The sequence below is a fragment of the Aricia agestis genome, chromosome 4 (genome assembly GCF_905147365.1).
Source record: "Aricia agestis chromosome 4, ilAriAges1.1, whole genome shotgun sequence".
NCBI classification, from domain to species: domain Eukaryota; kingdom Metazoa; phylum Arthropoda; class Insecta; order Lepidoptera; family Lycaenidae; genus Aricia; species Aricia agestis.
In genome coordinates, this window is record NC_056409.1 from 15,242,850 (window position 1) to 15,267,904 (window position 25,055).

At 35.9% G+C, this 25,055-nt stretch overlaps 2 protein-coding genes and 1 long non-coding RNA gene across 6 annotated transcripts in view; 1 reads left to right on the top strand and 2 right to left on the bottom strand.

Moving 5' to 3' along the window:
* The window catches only part of LOC121726005, a 21,024-nt gene extending 13,161 nt beyond the window's left edge, over positions 1–7,863 (top strand). The window contains exon 3 of the long non-coding RNA XR_006035471.1: positions 7,853–7,863. This is a non-coding gene — a long non-coding RNA (uncharacterized LOC121726005). The remainder of the gene's footprint in view (positions 1–7,852) is intronic.
* Positions 1–15,560, bottom strand: part of LOC121725974 (dihydroxyacetone phosphate acyltransferase) — a 28,839-nt gene extending 13,279 nt beyond the window's left edge. Inside the window, exon 1 of the mRNA XM_042113185.1 lies at positions 15,555–15,560. The gene's annotated coding sequence lies outside the window, so the exon portion shown is untranslated. The remainder of the gene's footprint in view (positions 1–15,554) is intronic.
* Positions 857–24,843, bottom strand: LOC121725970 (probable RNA helicase SDE3). Of its 4 annotated transcripts, XM_042113173.1 has the most exons (20): positions 24,607–24,843; positions 24,351–24,468; positions 23,341–23,461; positions 21,054–21,216; positions 17,865–17,992; positions 17,665–17,771; positions 15,378–15,512; positions 14,859–14,955; positions 14,047–14,146; positions 13,855–13,960; positions 12,630–12,797; positions 11,794–11,941; positions 11,425–11,573; positions 10,743–10,877; positions 6,640–6,827; positions 5,617–5,765; positions 4,069–4,187; positions 2,410–2,521; positions 1,873–2,049; positions 857–1,126 (listed from the first exon to the last, which is right to left on the bottom strand). In XM_042113173.1, exons 1-20 carry the CDS (start codon positions 24,623–24,625, stop codon positions 866–868), a joined length of 2,700 nt encoding a protein of 899 aa, XP_041969107.1. In that variant the 5' UTR covers positions 24,626–24,843; the 3' UTR covers positions 857–865. The 4 variants fall into 4 exon arrangements, with proteins under 4 accessions (XP_041969107.1, XP_041969110.1, XP_041969109.1 ...); XM_042113176.1 differs by lacking the exons at positions 23,341–23,461; positions 24,351–24,468; positions 24,607–24,843 and having other exon boundaries at positions 21,050–21,098; XM_042113175.1 differs by lacking the exons at positions 21,054–21,216; positions 23,341–23,461; positions 24,351–24,468; positions 24,607–24,843 and adding an exon at positions 19,553–19,761.
* Between the last annotated feature and the right edge of the window lie 212 nt (positions 24,844–25,055).

Consider the following 25,055-nt stretch of genomic DNA (forward strand, 5'->3'; position numbering starts at 1 on the left):
CACACTATGTTTGTTACAACACAAGTTGAATAGTATAATGGCATAGTATGGTGTACATAAAATGTATTTATTTTTGTTAAGTACCTAAGAGAATACAAAATAGTCTCAGCCCGTGGAGTCTTGACAAACAAGGAGAACAATATGATTTAAACATAATCAAAAAAATGGTAAAATTTGAGAGTGAGGTAAGCATAGGTAAAAAGGAGCAAACAATATAAAATTAATATTTGTAGTACGAGTGTAACAGAGATAAAGCGTGAAAAGTAGGAGAATACAATTTAAAGAAAAAAGAATTAATTAATATAAAACGCTTCAAATTGAATATAATAAAGAACAGAAAAATAACAAAATAGCTACATGCATTAGTTTATACTATATCTTTTATCTATTTCGTTTACGAAAAAAAGTATAGAAAAGTATCCAAGACATAAATAATATGGAAATTTAAATGATCATAATCTAATTTAGATGAGTAATTATTATTAAAAAAAGAATTTAATGTGGCCTGTTACTTATACAATTCGCCATCGCTACAGGTCTTAATTTTAAATGTTATTAAAGGCTCATAACTCATAAGCTTAAACTATATCTCTATATTATGTATATCTATCTGCTATAAAGGCACCATATTATCACTTTTGTTTTGGCTTTGGAATGCAATTAGTATAACAGGAATGTCAATGAGCAAATCCTTGTTTATAAAAAATAAAACAACGCGTGTACAGAGTACACGTGTCAGAAATTACTATAATATCTACTTCCTATAACAATATAATAAAAAATTAAAAAATAAGAATTAAAAAGTGACAAAAAATAGTAACATAAAATTTCAATAGTAGTAAAAATATCAATTTTTGGCAAGCATTTACTTTTTATTATTTTCATTCGCATCAATGTCTTTTATTTTTAATTCGTTTGTGAGGCGACATATGTCGAAGCGCGTGCGCGCTACATCCGTTAGCAGGGCCGCGGTGCGCTCCATCTGCTGCGTCTCGGAGCCGAGGTAGCAGTTGAGCTGCCGGCAGAACTCCATGTACTTGCGCCACTTCCGGTCGCGGGTGAGGCACGTCGGGTTGCCGATTATAATGAGCTTCGCCTTCGCCCGGGTCAGCGTCACGTTGAACCTCTGCAAATTGTCATTCAATTCTCAATTGAAATTTATTGGGCCAAACGATTTAGGGCTCCCACACAAAACTGCGAATTCGCATCGCATCGCAAATATCTGCGACAGAATTCATAATAATACTGTTTCACTAATACCTGATAAGTGCCAGATATGCTATCCACAACTTAACTTGACAGAGTATGGAGAATCTGCCAGGTAATTTTTGGATAGCCTGTGCGGCACTTATCAGGATGTGGCGAAACAGGCCAAAGTAATTACAACTATAGACGTTATAATATCTATGGACGCTTCACACCACGTCAGTCTGGCCCCGTGCTAAGTACCTAAAGGGCTTGTGTTATAGGTAACGGAAATATATTTAATACTTTTATACTATACATATATTTAAGATTTTTATTATATCATACACATATTTAATACATATCCAGACCCGGGAACATTGAAAACTTTTTGTTCCGTCGGCGGGATTCGAACCCGCGACCCCCGGCTTGAGCTACCAACGCGCTCACCACTGAGCCACAGTGGTCGTCAATGGTTATACAATATCTTATCAAGCTGTTATCATAACGTATCAGACAAGTATTTTTTAAAACGGAATAATCGGTGAACACAGAACATACATAAACAAAAAAATCCACAGCCCAACATAGAAGCTTCTCCTTTTTTGAAGTCGGTTCAAAAATAAAACTCTGGGCTCACGCACATATACCTAGCAGATTACATCTAAGTTGGCTTACAAAAGTTACCTTATCGTCGACCAGGAACCCCAGATCGTACTTGGCATCGTAGTCCAACAGTCTGCAGTTGGCTCTCACGGTCGACACGAGAATCACTCTTTTCTCTTTCCCTTGGAATGATTCCACTGTCCCCACCTCCACGTCTCTGTACTGCTTACTCGATAGCCAATTCTTAATTTTATAAACCTGCAAATTTTAAACAAAATTAAAACGAGATAAAATTAAAATAAAAGTTACAAAATATTATTCATTTTCATTAATTGAACTATATTTTTACATAATAATATTTTAAAACTTGGTCGTCGTTTCAGTGCATTAGTTTGGTAAGCTTTTACGTGAACTATAAGTACTGATTAAATTAAGGACAATCATAATAAAATAGTAAAAACAAACTAAAAATTATATAATATTTTTTATTCCATATTAGTGCCGTTTTTAGAAATGGACTAAGCCTCAACTATATAATTTTGAATTTGGTACCAGCTATCTTGAGCGCAAGTTCTATGTCAAAAATCTCAGAAATTTCAGGAGTCGGTTAAAAATTACCTGTCGGATGTATGGGGCAATGATGCCAATATCCTTCGTGGCAACTCCATGTGTTAGTATTAAAGCCTCCGTGTATCTTTGAATCATTTCCAGTTCTTTTGTATTAAAGAAACTGAAATTTAAAAGCGTTTATTAAATTGTTATGCGGTTTACCACCGTACTCAGAGACATTTAACTATGTTTAACCTTCAATTTAATGAAGAGTTTGACAGATAATGTCCATACATATGGACATTATCTGTATAATGGGGCTTATGTCAACATTTTGAATTAATTGCATTTAAGTAATTAATGTTCCACTCTGAGTGCGGCAGTTAGCGAGTTAAAATGTTCATTAACAAATCATCATTAAATCTGCACCATTTATTACGATTACAATTTTTTTATGAAAAATGAGTTGAAAAAGTTTATTTGATCAAGTAACATAGACTCACTTGTTAGTAAGGCTTATAATTTATAAATTATGTTAGTAACATCGATTTTTAGGTTTAAATAAAAATAATATTATAACTTAATATATTTTGCATCAACTCTGCTCCATGCCGTTAGATATGGCGCAGCAGTGACGCACATATGGACAATCGATTCGACTGGCTGATTATTAAAATATCCACACCATGTATCGAGAATAGGCTAATAAAATATTTCATTATTTTTTTTCTTATTGGTTTTTAAAAGACCTCTCAAAAATAGAAACATCGGTGAAAGAATAACTCTGATACTTGATAGCTTAAAAATTCTTCAAGGCATGACAATTAAAAAATAACGTAAAACAGACCTTCCTAAAGGTGAGCTTATACGGGCAACTAAAATTGCTCAATTCCAGTCAATACTCGTTAACTATGACGTCACGACTCACGACTACATCAAGCAATTTGCGGCAACGGCAACAAGCATCAATGTTGCGCAATACAATATTGAGCGATATGGCGAGTCATCATCAACTAGGCAATACGATCCTACACGAGCATTTCTGAAATATTCGCTCGCTATGGACGACAATGTTGTCGCGGCGTCTTGTAGCGCAATTTTTTAGCAAACGACCTTTAAAATCAGGATCCAAGCGAACTGCATCAATAAAGTTAATAATCTTTTCATTATTCCACGATAAAGACGACGCCACTTTAAAATGTAGTTACATTTCACAACACAGAGGCTGACTATGCGCTGGACCCCTTGCCGCACGCTATTCTACTTCCATCCGACCTCTCGCTCTCCCCGCGGAAGCAAGGCGGCAAGCCGCAAAACAAACAAGTGCGAACGAGATACATACAAAAATTGCCTGGAATTTCCAAGCCCATTCGTCGCCAAGGATATTCGTCAATTCGTATTTGCGACATTGAGCGATATGAAATATCAATTAGAAGCAATGTCGCCGAAATAATTGCCGCAATTTATTGAAATTGCTCCATGTTGCTCCAGATCGGTCCATTCGTGTCGCCGAGCAATTATTGCCCTCGTGTAAGCGCACCTTAAAACTCTCCATACAAAATGTCAACTGTCAGCGAGATAAGACGTCACGCCTTACAAGTTTCTATGCATCGCGGGAGAACTTTGTTCGATAGCTATATTAAAAATTGCGTTTTTGGAAATGGTTCCATAACAAAAGTTGCTTTAAGTTTTACAAGTTATCTAGTGATAAATAAATATTAAATTTACCTCGGAGCCTCGCCCATCCTCTGTTCCCGGGAGGTGACGGCGTGGAACACGACAGCGCGGTCGCCACCGGTCAGGCCCAGGACGCTGGTCGTGCTCAGGTCGTCCGGTTCTGCTTTGGCCTGGAAGTAGGGCCGGATTTATAATTTTTATGAATACAGGCCACTTTAATTTTGCCGCCCCTATGTACGAACTCTGTCGCCATCCTAGGATGCTGCCGCCCCTCAGCCCTCTAGGACGCCATAGAACGCTGCCGCCCATTGGTCATGGCCTGTACATAAATCCAGAGCTGCCTGGAATACGATGGTACCATCAAAGAAATTGATTCACAGGCAGATGATGGACCTACGTAATTTTGTTAGGTTATGACAAAAGACGACGACCTCTAACAAGGACTTGATATAACTCGATTACTCGACCTAATAGGCGGGTCCACACCAAGCGAGCCACCTCGGGCGACGCCCGCCGAGGAAATTATTCGAAACGGCTTATTTGAACGCGCTAATCTCAGGAACTACATGTCCGATTTGAAAAATTGTTTTAGTGTTAGATAGCCCATTTATCAAGGAAGGATATTTATAGGCTATATTTTGTCACGCTAAGACTGATAGGAGTGAAGAAATAGAGGAAAATGTGGAAAATACGAGGGGAAATTATTCGAAAGGGCTTATTTGAACGCGCTAATCTCAGGAAGTACTGGTCCGATTTGAAAAATTCTTTCAGTGTTAGATAGTCCATTTCTTGAGGAAGGCTATAGGCTATTATAATAATAATAATACTTCTTAACGCGAGCGAAGCCGCGGGCAAAAGCTAGTGAATAATATTTTTATGGTAGGTAGTATATTATAGCCTATGTCACTCACTGAAGAAATTATTAAAATCGATTAACTAGTTTCATTACTAACCGTGGCCCGCATTGGTAGGTACGTCGCAACAATCCTGACATACGTCCCGCAATTTTCAAATCTGTAATATCTTCGAAACTATTCATTTAAATCATATGCTGTAAAGGACCATATAGATCTACTTTATATATATCAACAATGTATTTAAGGTATTTAATTGGATAAGGATTAATGCTGTATTTATTAAAATTGCTTCGAAAATTAGCCATTATTGGCCGTAAAAAGTAAATGACAAAAAAATGTTATTGTGGGATATCCGATATACCATCCCGGAGTTTTCTGTAGACCTTTTCCATGTGTACAAAACTTGGTACATTATTTTGATTAATCTCGTAGGGTTCAGCCTGCGTTTGCAAAGTAAGTGCAAAAAATGTAATTATTTACGACATCACATTAGAAACCCTGTTGGGGTTTCTAATGTGATGTCGTAAATAAATACTAACCAATAATAACAGTATTTCTCCACTATTTAATGAATGTTATTATACTTAAAAACCTTCCTTTTGAATCACTCTATCTATTAAAGAAAACCGCATCAAAATTCGATGCGTAGTTTTAAAAATTAACGGGAACAAAGGGACATGAGGGACAAAAAGCGACTTTGTTTTATAAAATGATGTATAGATTAGTGTAGAAAACAACTTACTTGAAGAGCAGAGTCGTAGAAGAACTCATTCGGTATTGCTAATATGTCGGGATTGGAGCGGTAGTTCTGCACCAACATGGTAATATAATCGGAGTCACTCGTGTACATTTGTGGGTAGACTTCCATCAGGCGATGCAAAAGTGACTTCTCTGTAATACGTAACATTGAAATTATTCAAGTGCAAAAGAGAATTGTCTAGAATGTATTGTTACATATTATTTTAGCATTAGCGAGAAGGGACATTCTAAAAAAAATCAAAACCAACGTCAAACACCTTTTAACACGCCTTGTCTCGGCGTCTAAGGGTCAATTCAGACCGCAACGCGACGCGTAGATGTCGCGTAGATGTATTTCTAAATTTGTATTGAATTGACAGACTTCAACTGAGTGAGACGTCATGCTCTCGGAAACTGCTGCCTTACTGCCGATCATCAGAATCGAATCAGCTCGATCTCGAAGCTTTTGCTACTTCCGACATATTACTATACAAAATCGTGCTGGGGCTCAATTTGGAACTAATTTGATCTCAATGGCTTTTCCTACGCTTGACATCTAAACTAGCACTCGATCGTGCTGCGGCTCAATTTGGAACTAATCAGACTCGTAAATCAAAATCGTATCAGTTTCAGGGGTAAGACTGCTGGGCTTAAGGTACAATTACACATACTTATTTCAAGCACGAAAGCATGCTTCAACCGAGCAGCTGCTGCTTACGAGCACGTCTGTCCAAGCATTGCTTAAAATAAGCATGCTTATTTCGAGCCTACTCAAAAATCGACAGGCGTGCGAGTTTCGAGCATGCTACCTGCGGCACGTGTGGGAGGGGCGTGGTTTAAGCACGTGTGGACAGGTTTGCTTATTGAGCGTGCTACCATGTTAGTAGTATCGATCAGTTTTACGCTGCAGGAGCACTATAAAAAGCATGCTTAACAGAAGCAGATGTATCGAGTTCAAACAGCATGCTTGTTTTAAGCATAATAAACTTGCTATTTTTGAGCACCTTTAAGTAAAGGGTATACTCACTGAGTCCCTTAGCTCCGGCCTCCCTGGACAGCACGACGGGCGCCAGCTGTCTGGGGTCGCCGGCGAGCACGAGGCGCGCGCCGGCCGCCAGCAGGCCAAACGGCACCACCGTCGCCGGCTCCGTCGCCTGCGCCGCCTCGTCCACGAACAGGTGCGTTATGTTCAAATTGCCCTTATCCTTGCCTCGCCTACCGAACGTACATTCGAAACATTTTATTGCTCGATTGATTAAACATTCAATATGTCTACTTTGTGATTTCATAATTTGTGTTCCGGAATTTGTAGAAACCTACAAACAAGGCAACGTAAAGTTTACTATTCTAGCACCGATAATAATATTTCAAATATATAAAACCTTTCTGAAGTCGGTTCAAAAGGATCGATTTTAACTTTTATAATTAACATTTAAGGTTTTAACCCGCCGCCGCGCCTCCGCGCCGCCTAAAATTGACAACCCTAAGACAGTGCTGCCGTGGTATAACAATAATGCCGTTAAGTGACATTTGGTCGATTTTCAGGTTTTGACTGTACATGAATAAGAAAAAAATTCTCTATCGACCTATATAAGCGGTTTTCTGATAAGTTGAATAGTTTCGGAAATAATAATAATGAAAATGCCGTTATATTACCCTTTTTTGTGCATGTAATACGCTTAAATGACATTAAGTCATATTGGGAGTCAATATAGCCGCTAATGTTCATTAACTTGTATTTTTATTATACTTTTTTCTTGTGATTGTTTCACTAGATTGCCGTTATACGGTATTTTGTCCACTGTAAAGTGATTAAAGTACTTTAACTATTTTATTGATACTCTTTTTTAATGCAGGACTTTATGTTTGCTAAACAATAATGCCGTAAAGTGAAAAAATTAGACTTAAATGTGACTAACGAGTCTTAACGGCATTATAGCTTAGCATTTAGTACATTTATATTTTTACTCAATGAACGCTACGAGCCAGTAACGGCATTTATAAAGTGAAATAAAACATATTTTAAATTAAATATTAGATTTAAATGTCGCTATCTCACAATAATACGCTATAATGCCGTTAAATAATCTCGCCCGGTGACATCCTAGTTTCGCGGTCAGGGGTCAGGAGTATTGAGTGCGTCGCAGGCGCTTACCGAATGCGCTTACGTAATTAAGAATTAAAATTCCCTATCTCAAAAAACAAACTTGCAGTATTCCTAATAATAATAATAAACTAAGTTGAACAATACCTACTACAATAAAAAAAGAATCACTAAAATCGGACTTGTGGTTCCGGAGATATGCGTGCACAAATATAAAAACATACATACGTATACATACATACACTTTTGAAATTTGGCACATTTGTTCAGAAGCTGTCATAGATTGATATAATATTATACAACAGTTCTGGAAATATTACATACATGTACACGTCGAATTGATAATCTCCTTTTTTTTGAAGTCGGTTAAAAATATAATTTTATGTTAAAAATAGCATTTGACTTGATTTGTATTTTGTAGTTTCATTAAGTTTTATTTTATTTAGTTGTGTTGTTTTTATTTGAGACACAAAGACTTAAAAACCTATTAAAATAAAATAAAGAAAACTATTGATAAATTCACTTAATGTTGATTTAAATTACAAAATAAGTTGAAGGCTTGGCTTGAATGTGATCTGAAAACTTTTTACGATAGATATATTGCATGGCTATGCAATATTTTGCTTGGCTCCTTTTAACATTTAATGTTTTGGTGGGATTTCATTTCTTTTTTTAAGGTTTCCTTTCTTTTCAGGTCACGTTAAAACGTTTCTGTACTTAGCTTAGCACACATTCTCTATCTCTAGGTATATATTCTATGTCGTAAAATTAATTGATAATAACAGGTAGGTACTTCTACAAAGTACAAATTCTATGACGATAACCTAGACTTTCAGGATAACTTTTGAACTTTCAGGAGGTTATTCGTGCATCGATGTTACTTTCGATTGAGTATTACGACCTATTCCGGATTTTTTTCAAACCATAATAATTATACTCCGAAAACAAGCGATACCGCGATATAAAGGGAGTGCTACACCATCTATCGAGCGAGTATGGAGTGTACATCGTAATTCACAGTTCTGATTTGAGATTTAATCGAATTTAATTATCATAGTTTCATTGTTAACTTTGTTCACTATTTTTCCTTTTGTACGTAAAATAATTATTATGAAGTCGAAACTCATTTTTAATGTTCTTGCAAAGCCACAAACAATAAAATTCTTTTCTTTTATTTAATAAAGTTATATTATACTTTTCAGTTTTTAGGCTTCCTTGCCCAAAGGATGAAAACGGGAGCCTATTCCTAATGAGTCTAGACTTCGCTGTCTGTCTGTCGTCCGTCAGTGTGTCACGAGGCTAGATCTCGAGAACCGCAATAGCTAGATATTTTAATTTTTTTACAAATTATGTACTTTTGTTGTCGCTATAAAAGCTAATAGTCCAACTAAAATAAAATAAATGATTAATAGGGGGTCTCATACAACAAACACGTTTTTTTGCCCTTTTTTGCCCTTAATGGTAAAAGTGAGGTTTTTGAAAATTTCAGAAAATACTTAGTTGTATTTCCACTTTAATAATAAGTAATAAAAAGTACATAAACTTGTGATTTAAGGGGGACTCCCATACAAATTTACGGTACGGAACCCTATGTACGCCAGTCCGACTCGCACTTGGCCAGTTTCATAATTTTTCCTTTCATTTTGGATAACGACCTACCTTGTTGGCAAATTTCAAGGTTCTAAGTCTGCTAGAAGTACCTTAGAATTTTGATGATCGGTCAGTCAGTGAGTGACAAAATGTAGTTACTTTGATCATCCGTAACTATTAAACTATTTATCGAAATATTATGTAATTTGGAGGTTAAGCTAGTTTTAATACTTACTCCTAGTCACCGAAATTCTAAATCCCTAGCTTTGTAAACATCGAAGATAAATGGGATGTGAAAAAGCCGCGAACCGCTTCGAGAAAAGTATGGTACGGCCGTGCCTTTGCTAAAAAGCTTGGCTGGAGCACTGCCGTGCTCCCAGATATACTATAGAGCTATCTAAGATGCTCAATAAAGTACATAATAAATATTGTGATTTACTAACTTGGGTTTTAATTTATTACAAAATAAGATCCCTATTTAATACTTTAACTCCGTATAGTTAAATATCACAATGCAATATTTTTCGCTTTGTATCGCTATAACGCCGTTAACGTAAAAAGTAAATAGTGTAACGGCGTTTTAGCGGAACAATGAGTGGAGTTATTCATATACATTTTGTAGTTTACTAGACTTAAATGCGGTAAAATACCAATAACAGCACTAAAGACTAACATAAGTTAGTTCTGTGTTACTTGATATTAAGCTAAATCAGGGTTATGTACTATAACGACGTTTTAACTAAACATATGAGAAAATGTTTGTAGTGTTTTAATAGACAACGTTTTTATTAGGAATAGAAACACTAAAATGCCGTTAAGGTATACGTAACGGCATTTAAGTCAAATTATAGATGAAAGAAAGAAACATTAATGATGAACTAAAACGAAGAACGGGTTTTTTTTTATTCATAAATAAATTCTAGAAGATCACATATTAATAGATAATAAGTATCTCTTTTATGTATGTTCTGGTGCTTTTCGATCTCAAATCGGTTTTATCATTGAGGAGTTACATAGGTTTAAATTTTTACCGCGTTTTTTGCTCATAACTCAAAAGTAGGTTTTGGTAGTTAACGGCATTATAGTCATACCACGGCAGAGTAGGTCGCGGATTGGGCCGGAGTTATCCTACTTCCCCTCCTTTTACTATGGTCACGGAGTACGAGTAACGACGACCGTTCAGACAATATAAAGTGACTTACGGCCAGTACTTGGCAGCGTGCAGCAGCGTGGTGACGAGTATGCGGTACTTGAACGCGTACTCGGCCGTCACGAAGTACGAGTGCCGACGACCGTTCAGACAATATAAAGTGACTTACGGCCAGTACTTGGCGGCGTGCAGCAGCGTGGTGACGAGTATGCGGTACTTAAACGCGTACTCGGCCGTCACGGAGTACGAGTGCCGACGACCGTTCAGACAATATAAAGTGACTTACGGCCAGTACTTGGCGGCGTGCAGCAGCGTGGTAACGAGTATGCGGTACTTGGACGCGTACTCGGCCGTCACGGAGTACGAGTCGTCGTATTTCGTGCCGTTAGACACCGACGCCAGCTCCGGCGGCATAGACGACCTGGACAATGGATACACAATGAATAACCTTTAATTCGCATCTTACATCTTACGTACAGCTTCATATGTTTTGTAATTTTTGAAAGTTTGGGAAAGTTGCTCGATAGAATACGGAAAATATTCGACTCGATTAGAACGATTTAGCTCGATGAAAACAAAATATTTAATGGGGGCTCCTATATGACCATCGCGGTTTTTGCTCGATATCAATAATGGCAATAGCTAACTGCTAATCAATTCAACATTTTTCAAATAGTTACTTCGAAGGCGACACAGGAGATACCTCGGAGATACAGTGGTGGGAATGTGTAGTGGGCCAAAGCCCGATTTTCAGTCAGTTACTTCAATAAAAATAATTAAACTAATATTTAAAAGGGGCCTCCCATACAAAGAAATGTTGTTATTAGCAACTCGTCAATAATACGAAAACATTTAGTGCGCGAGTCCGACTCGCACTTCGCCTGTTTTTTATCGACGTCAATAACAAGTTATTGAAACTTGAGTAGCTCACCGCCGAAATCCATGGGCATCGCAAAAGCATCACTCACCATTCCCTGGTTCTGGAGTTCGCTCGGAGGATGTAGTTGGGCAGATTGAGGTGCGCGTTGTACTGCAGCAGCGTGAGCGCCACGTGGTCGGCCGCCATGTTGCTGTGCGTGCACACCATCACACGGTTCTTCGGGCTCGCGGCCACCAACTAAAAACCCGTCAACACCACACAAAATTACCCCCATGGTAGTTATATAACTCAATTAAAAGTTTAAAGACATTAAACTTGTATTACAATTTTGACGTAACAGAAAATTAGACGTTGAGACAGACACCTCTAAAGAACTTAAATTAGCACATAGACATCGACCCACCAGGGCGAGCTCTTGGACACTACTAAACTGAAGAAGGAAAACAAGGGAATTAACCTGTACGATGGCTTCAACGATGGTCATAGTTTTGCCGGTGCCTGGCGGGCCGAACACGATGTAGGGCGCGGCGCCGAGCGGCCGGCTCACGATGCGCTCCACCGCGAGCACCTGCTCCGCGTTGACTGCGACCCGCCCGTTGTAAAACCTACGGAACCATCCCGATTACTTTATAAAACCTACGGGACCATGCTCTTTAGTGTGCTAAGTTTAAGGCACCATCCCCATTAGTTTGTAAAACTTATGGGGTCATCCCCATTAGTTTATAAAACCTACGGGGTCATTTCCATTATTTTGTAAATCCTACGATACCATCCTCATTAGTTTGTGAAACCTACGGGGTCATCCCCATTAGTTTGTTAAACCTGCGCAACCATGCCCTCTAGTGTGTTAATCCCCATTATATTATAATGCCTAGGGGACCGTCTTCATAACTTCACGCAAAGTTTATGCTCTTTGGAAGACCGTTTAGAGACCGGTTTCTGACGCTTCTTGAAAAATGCCTATGTTCACCTTTAATGGCCACTAGAAAACACTTAGCGTTAGGAGGCGGTTTTTCACAAACAGGCATTAGGCTGACTAAAGCTAAATAAAATAATTTAACCTAAGAGGGGTGAGAATTTTACTGCCCCAACTCACAGTTACTTGTCTACGGTCACTCCCCAGCTGATGAGAGAGGATGAGAGTACACTCGTAAAAATATAAGAGTCAGTAATTTTATGAAATAGCTCATAGAAAAATTTGAAAATTTTGTGCAGGAAAAAATGTGTAAGGCTAAGAAATAAACAAAAAAAAATTGTATATACTTATAAGTAGGTAGATGCACATGAACTTACTTGTTAATTTTTTTAACTCGGAAGGGGATATTGGGCGGAGTAGGAAAGATCAGATGTGTGTGTTTAAAAGCGTATACTTCGGCCGCGCGGTGCATGCGCTCAAACGCCATGCGGGACATTATAAAGCGCACAGAGAAGGTCGCCGTGGGACTATAATACTTCATCAATCTGAAACGTTGAAAAATGAACTATTTAAATTATGCGGAACAATATCTGATATATATCCCATATATAATTCTTTTAATTACTGATAAATTACATAACGATGAAAAAGTGTTATGGTTGAATACGAAAAAATATAGAAAGATTTTTATTTCGTATTTAAAGAATTTGCATAATTTCTTAAAAAATAATTTAAAAAAAAAAGACTTGTTCCTCAGCAACTTCTTAAAAAACCGGCCAAGTGCGTGTAGGGCCACGCGCAATAAGGGGTAGTACCGCTAGTTCTTGATAATTATTTTTGTATGGTCAATGAATGTGCATTTATAACGTGTTTTACACTACTAACAACATCATTTCAGTTCCGTCAAAGGAATTTGAACGAAAAGTTCCTTTATACTTCGCCGAATACATTGTTTTTAGTTGATCGACTATTACTCAATAACTTTTGAAGTCTTCATAGCCTTGATAGTTTTCCTTTTAAATTCAGCATATTTTCTACTCCTGTGAATTTATCTAATTTCCAGAAGCAACCGTTTAGCTGGTAGAAGGGGGGAACACTAGACTCTAACGACTTTTATCACTTTAAAACTTCATATTTCACAAATGGATTCCTATATCGGAAAATGATATTTAAATACTCATAATATTTTTAAAAAACCTATCCAACGACACCCCACACGATAGGGTGGACGCGAAAAAAAATTATCATCCCTGCTTGATGTGTAGCGGAGGTACCATAAAAAATATTTTTCAAAGGTTTTATGTACCATTTTGTGTCGGCATCATTAATAAGTGCATCCATGCCAAGTTACAGCTTTGTAGGTCCAGACAGACTGGACCGGACAGACCGAAAATATAAGGGTTTCTTGTTGACTACGCAACCCTTAAAAACTATTTACATGAGTCATGACCATAACATTGCTTGAGCCTTTCAGTATTATTTGTATAATACACACTAATAAGCACTTATGGTAATATTGTCTTTATTATACCCGAGTAATGCAAGTGTTTACAACAGGTTTGAATGTCAATTAGAACTTAAATAAATATTTTTTAATTTTACCTTTGGTCAACTCCGGAAATGACAATCAAGCTATCTTCTATATCTTTTATTTTGCCCTCGAATATGATGTCTTTGTCTTCATTCGGACGAATAAATAGAAAATCACCTAAAATAATAGTTTCACGTTTGCTACCATTGTTTTTAAAACTTAATATAACCTATAACATATTTTTTATTGATAAAGAAAATTACCTCGCAAGAGTGATGGTCGTTTTTCTGCAAGACCAGGAACTTGCAAAGTATAATAATAGTCACCGCGGGTTTCCAATTTTACTTCAGACATGTTGAATTTCTAAAAAAACAGGTTTAATAATACTACGAAAGAAGGATAAAAATTGGCTAAGTGCTGTCGAACTCGCGCACGAAGGGTTCCGTACCGTTATAAGAAGCCAAAAAAACTGTGTTTTTAATTATGAAAACCCACATCAATTGTTTATTAAATTTTAATTTTATTACTAATATATATAGTTCAAATATAATATTAGGTATTTTGTTAAGATTTCAAATAATGGCAACAGGTAGGCTGTTGCCATTATTGATTGGAGCAAAAAGGTAAAAAAAACGCGTTTGTTGTATGGGGGTGCAAATTATTTTTTTCGTAATAATTAATAATTAGTGAAAATTTCACTAATTACTTACATAATTAATTGGTGAAAATTTCAGCTGGCTAGCTTTTGCGGTTCTCAAGATACAGCTATAACAGGAGACTATAGAGCAAAATAATACATCTGATACTGGAGACAGACACACAGATGGATGGACAGATATTTGTTTGTCTGTCCATATGACAGACAGAAAAACAAATAGACAAACTGTCAAGCGGACGGACAGACAGATCACAGAAGTAAAAGCTCAACCGTGGAGCAAATTTTGTAAAAACAAAGGCAAAAAATATTGTTTACACTTTCATATTTTTAAAATTAGTACTTAATCAAAACTTATGCCTATTTGAGTTTAAAGCATGAAGTTGAAGTACTTATTATAAATTCGCGACATTTTCTTACCCTTAAATTAATCCTTGCAATAACTTCTTCCCAATAAAGCAGATTGTGAAAATATTTTTTGTAATTTTCTTGGGTTGGTCCAATTTCGAAGATGTTCCTAAAAACAATAATATATACACTGTACCTATATCTCTGATCCGTAACATCATTTTCACAAAGTATAAATACTTTTTAGATAAAAAACTACACTACTAACTAAATTACACAACAAAAATTTTAACAAGTTACTTATTGTATTATGCAAAGTTTAGACTACTGGAGATATGTAAAAATCGTGCTCAAAGATTCCGTTACATACATACAGCCCAAGCTTATAAAAGCGTGTTAATAAAATGAAATCACTACTAGCGTCTGTTCGTATCTAAGATTACTAAACAGCAGCAGATCCATACATATTATAAATGCGAAAGTGTAGTACTTATTGATTGTAGAATTTCAAATCGCTGAACCGATTTTGTTGAAGTTTTAGGGCTTATCATGTAAGAACAGAATATTTTATATCGTGTTGAACACACTTACCTTATTTCGAGCCGTGTTGTTGTCAATTCTAGAATTTCTTCAGGCTTCAACTTTAGGTCCTCGAAAGATTGTCCATCGAGACCTCGCGCTACGAGTATTTTTAAAAGTTTTGGGACATTGTAGTGGTCAACAGATCTGTAAATAATTTTAAAACTATATCAGTCGAATAAAAATAACATTGTCTATCATATAATTAAGACTCATTACAGATATAATATATCAGATCACTAGACCACTGACCGGCTATAGAAATGATTTTCCGAAAAACTAATAATGCAGTTTTAAAATCGGCTATCGCTTCGCTTTGTTTCGCTATCTCCTACGAATAATAAAAACTAAGGAAACATAACTCTCATACTTCATCCGTTTTTTTTGTTCCTTTTCGCAGACTAAAACATGACAATAGCTACGTAACACAATTAATACATTTACCCTCCGTGGTCCAGTGGTATAGGGCGCGGCTCTTGACTCGGAGGTCGTGGGTTCGATTCCCGCGTTGGAAACATGTTTAATGCAGGCTAATCACCTGATTGTCTGACAATTAAGATGATCCATGCGTCGGATGGGCATGTAAAAAGTCGGTCCTGCGCCTGTTCTCTCGCCGGTCGTGGCGGTCTTCTGTCCCACTGGGTTATGAGAGTGTAAGGAATAGAGAGTGTTCTTGTGTACTTACTGCGCACACACTTGGGCACTATAAAATTACTCCTACGTAGCTGGCCTGGTTTCAATGAAACCGGCCACCGTCACCGAAACCGGTGTGGGAGCTATTATTATTAATACAAATACACTCAGATTTACGAAATAAAGCCGTTGACAATAATTGTCACTTTTATAAATACACAAAATTGTGTAGGTATATAAATAATAATATTGTGTAAAATTGTGTATATAATGTTTAAGTTAAATTTGTAGTAAGTAATTAATGAATATAGTGGAAAAAGTGCACGTAATATTATTTGTGTGTACAAAATTGTGTACCTACCCAATACATGCATAAAATGTGCATTTACTCGGGTCTCATTTTGTAGCCTCTTACTGTCCGTCCGACTGTCTGTCTGGCGCAACGGAGTTGCGGCCATCAACTGGTAGTATACTATAATATATACTACATAATACATATATTTAAATTATATAAATTAAAATAAAACTACAACACATTCAATTAAAAAACAACATAATATGAAGTAACAAATTATTGAACACAAAATAATATTGGTAATCCAGCATTTATTTAATATTAAAAATGCACCTGACCCTAACTTCAGTTCATGAAGACTAGACTCAAGACAAAAACACGATTACTAAAAAAAATGCTCGATAGTTTTACTTTTACAAAAAAAACCTTGTTTTAGACACATTTTTGCTTGGATCTTCGAAGTTTGCTGCCTTTTCTTTAATTTGTTTAATATCTAAAAAGGCATTGATAAAACCTAAATTTGCTCAAAATACTTTTTTCATATTCATTACTAACTGTCCCGGCAAACGTTGTTTTGCCATACTTATAATTTTTTTTTTTATATGAAAAATAGATGTTGGCCGATTCTCAGACCTACTCACAAAATTTCATGAGAATCGGTCAAGCCGTTTCGGAGGAGTATGGCAACGAAAACTGTGACACGAGAATTTTATATACCTATTAGATAGTTCGTCTTTTATTTTCACCTGGCATATGAAAGACGGGCGTGAGCGTGAAGAGAGAAGGATGATGTTTGATTTTTTGGGTTAGTAGCCCTCTTAATACTTTTCAGTTAATTTTAGAAAATTACTATTGTTTTTATTTTTACCTTGGAAGTTGGTTTTAATTTTTTGTTTAAAAATAATAATTTTACTCGTTTTAGTTATTCTTAAGGTTTTCTACACATTTTTGGCGTTTTTATCAACATCATTGTCACTACATACCTCATGAACCCTGTGATCAAATTTCCGCCTTGGTAGCCATAACATGAAATTAGAGTTATAGTATCATCACTACATAGTATAAAACAAAGTCGCTTTTTTCCCTCATGTCCATTTGTTCCTGTTTAATCTTTAAAACTACGCAACGGTTTTCCTACCATATGACACTGAAAGTGGTCGCCGCGCCTCTGCCATTCCGGTGTAGCGCGGCCCTAAAGGCGACGTCGAAAAAACATTACTATGTTTTTTCGAGTGGTAAAATGAACATATAACTCAATATACAATGTATCATTATCATCTTTCGGCTGTGGCAGATTAGGATTAGAAGGGCCCGATAAATTTTTTAAACAGAAATATTACTTATGCTATTTTTTTTATAAAAAATACGTACTTGGATTCATCCGTCCGAATAATTTGTTTAGATTTATCCCAATCCTCGGAAGTGTAGGGACTTTTGATAAATGGAATTTTTTCATATTTTTCTTGTACCGAAACAACCTAAAACAGAAATCACAAAATAAATTAATATTTAAACAAAGTAGGTACTAATTGTATTCAATTTGCATTGCGTTCCTCAAAATATATTCATACCATTTCACGAATTACTATTAGATTTTTCTTCAAGTCTTGTCTTTGAAACGTGAACACGATCGGCATCTCATATTGTCCAATATCTTCTGCCATAAATTCGCAGTAAACATCCCCGCTCAAAAATGATTCTGAAATGTGATAAAAAAATATAAGTACAGTACTCCAAAATAATAATGCGCATGAATGACCGTGAATAATGACCGTGTTACAAAAGCTACAGGAATATCACGACGAACTTTGACTAATACATGTATCTTAAACGCAAGGCAATTAGAAAATGCAATATCGTCTACCGTCGCTCTGGAAATACGACCGTTGCCGAAAAAATTCGAAAACTTCTTAGCGCATTGTCACTTTGGGATCACTGTAAGTAGGTATTACTTACCTATTTTAATAACAGAATTTAATTTTGCCTATGAATGACGTAAGCTTCTGATACTAGGTATAATTATTGAAGAGCAGAGATGAGAGAAAGCGAAAGAAATGCTACTAAATATTAATGAGTAAATATTTTGTAGCTTTCCTGTATACTCGGTATGATCGTCACGATCTGAAGGATATTTAATATAAGGAAAGTTTAGGCAGGAGCGTGTGGGGTATTTTGCGACAGTTCGGCACCGCCCTCGCACCCGCTCACTTCCAGCCCCCGATTGGCGATTCCTAATGACTAATCTGTACAGAAATGACTTAGGTAGGTACTGCATTAGAAACATCCGATTTACCACTTGTTCGCCTCACTTCTTGATGATGAGATTCAAAAGTGATAAAGCAGTCTTCCTTTCTTCTCTCTCTTTAATAATTAAAGAGATGGTACAATTATTGTACCATCGAGGTAATGTATTCCTAGGTAGTTGACCTACGTCGTTAAGTCGGCTTATGTCAATTCAATGTTAGTTGTGGTCGGTCGCATAAGTTCGACCAAATTACTTAGGTGCACCATATGCCTAGGAATCAACTTTTCTGATAGTAGGTACATTTAGGGCCTGTTTCACCACTTTCTGATAAAGTGCCGAATAGGCTATTCACAGCTTTTTTGACAGATTCTCCATACTTCATCTGTCAAATTAGGTGATGGATAGCCTTATCTGCAGGAAGTGGTGAAACAGGCCCTTAATAAATTAAATCTACATGGCTGATATGATGAATTGGCACGTTATTAGTGTTCATAAAAGCGGTTCGGACGGCGTCAGTTGTTTCACATCCACATCTTGGATTTCATTTATTTTAAAGAACATACAGGAGCGACATGGTAGACTGGCATGTTGACCTTTGAACTTTGATATAAGTAATATAATATGTATAACAATATTAGCTTTGTGCTGACTGCTGACAAAACAAAGACTCACTTACTCGTTAGATAAGCGTAATGGGACCCTAGCTGCAAATGTTTCTTTATACCTACTTGATTTTGTGTAGGTACACAATATGTTATTTTATTGCCTTTTTACAATATACCCTAAGTTACAGAGTGAATGCACTCGTTTCATTTATTTTTATTAAGTACTTAAATAGCAATACTGTTACTTTACAAAATATTATGCTGTTTCATACAACTAAACATGGTATTGGTAAGGTTAGTAAGTTTTATTTAAGTACAGAATGAACAAACATCATATTTATAGCTTCGATGGTTTTGCCTCCGGCCTCGGCAAGGAATCTGTCATACAGAGTTACTATTTACTACTTACTTTAGATTAGTGGTTCTCAACCTTTTTTTTATTCGGGCCAGAAACACGTTTTGTGCATGCCGCAACCAACATTTTTAGGGTAAGAAAGCGTTCTTTAAAAATTTGCGATTAAAAGTTAAAAAAAAATTATGACTTTCACCACGACTTTACACTATTTTGCCGGTGGACTTGAATTTCAATATGGTTTTAACTCCACGCGGCAGGTTGAGTATAGCAGCTGTTTAGATGATAATACAGTGCTAGTACTTGACAGATAAGCATTATAATTTAAGTATCTTGTTTAGTTTCATGACATCATTTCAAAGATTAGTTATTATTAAGTACTTACTACTTGAGTTTGAATTCTTCTGACACTGTCATAATATTATAAGTTAATTATTATTGTACTCCTATAGATACCAAAGGCAAACCCAAGGTCGCTTGGAAGAAATTGCTCAATAGCAATAAAGCCGCCTTTGCGTTCTTGTATCTTTGCTGAATGTATTTTATGTTTATACATACAATATCTTGAACGCAATAAAGTATATTCTATTCTATTATAGTAAAACTTAAGTCTGTGTATATGTCGCAGTCTTAAGTTTCAGACTGGTTACAAAAGCCATTCAATCAAACAGCCCTTTCACTGACCAACGCCATTCAATCACAATTCACACGGCTATACGTCGTTTATCCGACAGGCTGACTGCAACGTTCAACACTACAGCTAGATGACGCTTAGCCAACTGGTTAAATGGTAAATTAACAGATGTGACCATTAGTTTAGTGATATTATTACACAAGCGTAATGATAACAAGCAGATTAATAATTGGATACTAATTTCTAACTCATTTTGAACACAATTGCAATAGATATCTTGGTGATGCATTTCATAATCCCGTAATAATTTCTCCTCGAATATTAGTTTAAATTTTGATTTACTCTTATGTGCCCACATAATTTCTGTCTCTTTAATTAATAATGCTTGTAAGTTGTAAGGTATAACTTACGAAAAATATCTTAATACAACCACAAAACGCCAGTTACTTGACGCCATATTGTAAATAAAACGCACCTAGCGCCGCGGTTGTAAGCACTGAACTAATTCAATTAAACGGCGGCTATTGAATCAGCTGTAGTGTCTACTAGACTTAAAAATTCAATTAAAAAGCCAGTCTTGTGATTGAATGGCGTTGTTCAAAGGGCTAGCCATGGGCGTACCGAGGGGGGGGAGGGGGCACATGTTGACGCCCTTACTAAGTATCTTATCTAGTATTTTTATCGAAAGTCTAGTACTTTCATAGAAAAAAATATTTAGAAAACATATAAAAGATATGAGCGATTCTTTCACAGAAGACGTAATAAATCGATTTGCCGAAGATCCTCGAAAATTACTTTTAAAATAGACAATGTATGGTTGACCTGGTTAAAGAAATTATATAAAAAATGTATGTATAATTTTTTATATAACACCGATCTTATATAAAATCTGATTTGAAAAAATCTGCATATAAATTTACTTACTTTTCTCTAAAATATGAGGTTCACCTCCAAATTTGTATGGGTTGTTGTTTAGAACAAACTGCTGTTGGGGGTGTGCTAGATGAATACCCACAACTACCAAATTATGATCTTTCAAAACATTTTGTATTGAAAAAGAAAACTTGACTTTTTCATTTGGCTTTACCTATAAAAACAAAATTATGAGTAAGAGAGTATAATTTCTGGTCCAGAAACGACTAGGACTAATTTTAGAAAATACACACCGTGACATAATATTATTTCACAACTCATTAGTGATGTTCTTAATACCTCGATCGTGGGAATACCAGACACAATAGATTTTCAATTGTTATGAGACACCCAGGTGCCACTTGGGAGTTGATGGGTTAATCGTTAAGGATTAAACTACCATCTAAAGAAAACTAATAGATAAATGCAATTTAAGTTTCACATTAATAATAATTATTATCAGCAAATAGGACAGAAGACAATATTTTTACAATATTAATTTAGATGTATGTAATAAAGAAATAAAGCAGATACTGCAGATAGCAAGAAAGTTAATAACATTTCTCATGGGCGTAGCGGGGTACTGGGGGGGGGCAGCTGCCTCCCCGTACAAGAACGATCGGTTGCTGAGGCTCACGACAACACGACGACGAAATTTCATACCTAAATGTGGAGCGGAGAGAGTTGCGGCGTGTGAGGGGAGGCATTAACCCTCCGTGCACCACGTGGGGTCTGACAAACCCCAGACGTACAAAAATTTTCAAACTTTTAAAAACTTCGTGTAATTTTTTTGACGCTTTATGTAGCTGGAGTTAAGATGTTGCCTTACCGTTTGGGGGCAGTAGTTTAGGATTTTTTTCACCGATGCAACGAACAGACGTGCACAAAGTGTGCTGGGGTCTCACAAACCCCACGTAGTTCAGGACGTCGTTAAAAAGTTGTATAGACAGAGTATTGTGAAATGTGACAAAATCTATTTTTCTCGCATATTTGAATTCATTTCGATTTAATAAGCATTCATGGACAGGTTTATGAACAAATTAAGGCGGGGATTAATCTCAATCAAAAACGATAACTGCAATGCAAGATGCACACAACCAAAGAGCAAGCGTATACGCATCGCAATAAGATTCATTTTTGCTTAGCATAAAACTATAGGTTCTCGGGCGGATCTTCTGTATTTTTCATGTTTTTTTTAAATATCTTTGGAAATAAATATTAAGAAACAAAATTGTTCGGTTAAAGAATTTTTAATATAGATTTACTAACAATTTATTCAAATAAAATGTACAATTATCCTAGTTAATACTTATATTTCGATGAAATAGAGTTTTTTCGGAGGTAAGTTTGTAAATTAATTACAGCCAAAGTATTACGTTTTATTAAAATGTTTATGGTTTAAGGTATTTTAAATATTGTGCTTTATATCTCATATTTTTAACACTTCGTTATTATATTGGAACTAGGTAAACCGGGAGTCACGGAATAACAAATTGGGGTTAATCCTCGCCTTAAGTATGACTTTCATAGAAGAAGATTTGAAAAATCGCAAAGATATAAACCATGGATACTGAAAGGTTCTTGTAAGCGGTTTCACGAATTTCTTGGCAAAGCAGCCCCTGGACCACCAGAAAAATTATCAAGATCAATAAAGAAGTGTTCAGGTTGTATCAGGAAGATAAATTGAAAACTCAAATACGGTTTTGAGCACAATAATAGACCTATTTGCTTACACATACCGTGCCCACTATCATTGTAACAAATGTACTGATTACAACTTGCGTGGATATCGTGTAGACATTATTATATTAATATTATTCAATTTGTACTTTTTATATAGTAAGTTTTAAAATTTTAAAGCAGTACGGGAAATAAAAGGTAACTTTTCAACTGTGGAAGCTCACCAAAAAAGAGTCTATGTTTTACTTGGTAAAATATTACTAAATTTTAATTTTTGGGTGTAAAGGAGATCCTTAATAATGGGAGTTATCTCAGTAAGTATCATTTAAACAGTTATTTGAAATAAAATTAACAAATAAATACAAATTACGCATTTCTTGCCCAGATAAGTCTTGGGGTTTGACAAACCCCACATGGTGCACGGTGTAACTTTTACTCACGTGGTTCGATCGCTCATATTTTGATTTTCTTAATTTGGCCCCCCCTCCCTCCCAATACAATCCTACGCCCATGTCATTTCTTACTTTCTGCCTTAGTTTCAGATTTGAAGATTTTCGACCACAAAACTTTGAATTTTCCTGCTGTATAGCAGGAACTTTCAAATAGAAATTGAACTTACATATATCCAAATCTTGTGATGATCGGTTTTATCTATTGGATTGGATTTACTATCATCTATTGGAAATCTTTCAGCTGAACACAGGATAATGACTCCATCCCTATTGCTTGAAAAAAACAATCTGAAATATTAAAAAGACATTTTTTATATTATGATATATATACAGTATAAACTCTATATAACGACACTGAAGGGACCGTGCATTTTATGACGTTTTATGGAGTTGTCGTTAAATGGAGAGAAGAAAAATCAATACTTTTTCATCATTATACAGTGATTTTCTTTTACTAACCGTATTTACAGTTTGAAAGTTTATGTAACTATAACTGAGAATAATTATTATGATAAGAAATAGATATTAATAATCCATGACTCCTTATTATTAGTTAGGGACTAGGGTCTAAAAAACCGGTGTCCGCGACAACAATTTCAATAACAATATGTTTCCAAGAATATGCGATCAAACGATTAATAAGAGTAGAGTAGCGATACAGTACCCTTGGCCGAGCACTTGGTATGTATAATTATAATTAAAAAAAATATTGTAACTGGGTGCACGGTAGCCAAGACGAGCTATGCAAAGCGCAAGGGCACTACCTACCTTTTCTGGATTTAGCTATAGCTTGGTAATATGTTTAAACATACAGGTGCAGTAGCATGAAATTTTGGGGGCGGGGGTCACTCACTAGTCACTACACTAATATATTTTTTTATCTGCACCCACGGACCGTTCTGGGTTGACAGCTGTCTAAGGTCGGACGCATTGGTGGTTAGGGGATAGCTAGAAATTTCCTTTTATTATTTGGCAAAATTTTGAGATTTTTCAATTTGACCTTAGATTTTGGGGCCCTGTGTGAACCTTCCCCTTCGGACCACACCTGTATACATACCGAGGGCACTGTCTCGTCACTCTACTTGGTAGGAGTAATCAGGCCTTAAGCTACGTGAGCACATATTGCCAATTTGCCAGTAACATTTAAAACAATTATAAAAAGTAAGTAAGTACTTACTTATTGCTTTTGTAACGTTCCAATATTAAATTTGCGACATGTTTTGGAGTATTATTGTGGTGAACAGAGGAGTTTTCATCGTAATATCCATCAACAAGACCACAAACCTTACATTTATCTAAGTACAAGAAATATTAAATTATTATCATAATATTATTGTTTCCAATATAACTAGGTAGGTTAATTTGAAATATACCTAGTTCAAATTTTGAATATATCAGAAATAGGCATTTATTAAACAAGAATTTTAGCTTACCAGATTCAAATTCTGCCATGGTCGAAACAAAAATAATTTAACTAGAATAGTTTCCACTTTCCGTCGGAAACCTGAGTACAGCTAGCAGCAATCAGCCTAGAAGTTAGAACGCCTTTTATTTAACTCTTTAACGATCTAACAGATGTACTAAAAATTGACCGGTACTGCCGGTAGTTTCATATTCCAGCTTCAAAGTTCAAGTTTCGGTCTTCGGATTTCGGGCTTCCGGGCTTAGGCTGTCACTAGTGGTCAGTGGTCACTAGTCAGTGACTTAGTGATGCCAACTATAAAAAAATAATCAACCACTAAATTATATTTATCACTATTCACTAGTGTCCGACTTAAACTGATTTTTCAGCCGAAACCGAAACCGAACATTCGGCCATACTCTCATTTCGACCGAAACCGAAACCGAAACTTGGTAAAACATTTAAAATTACGATTATTTA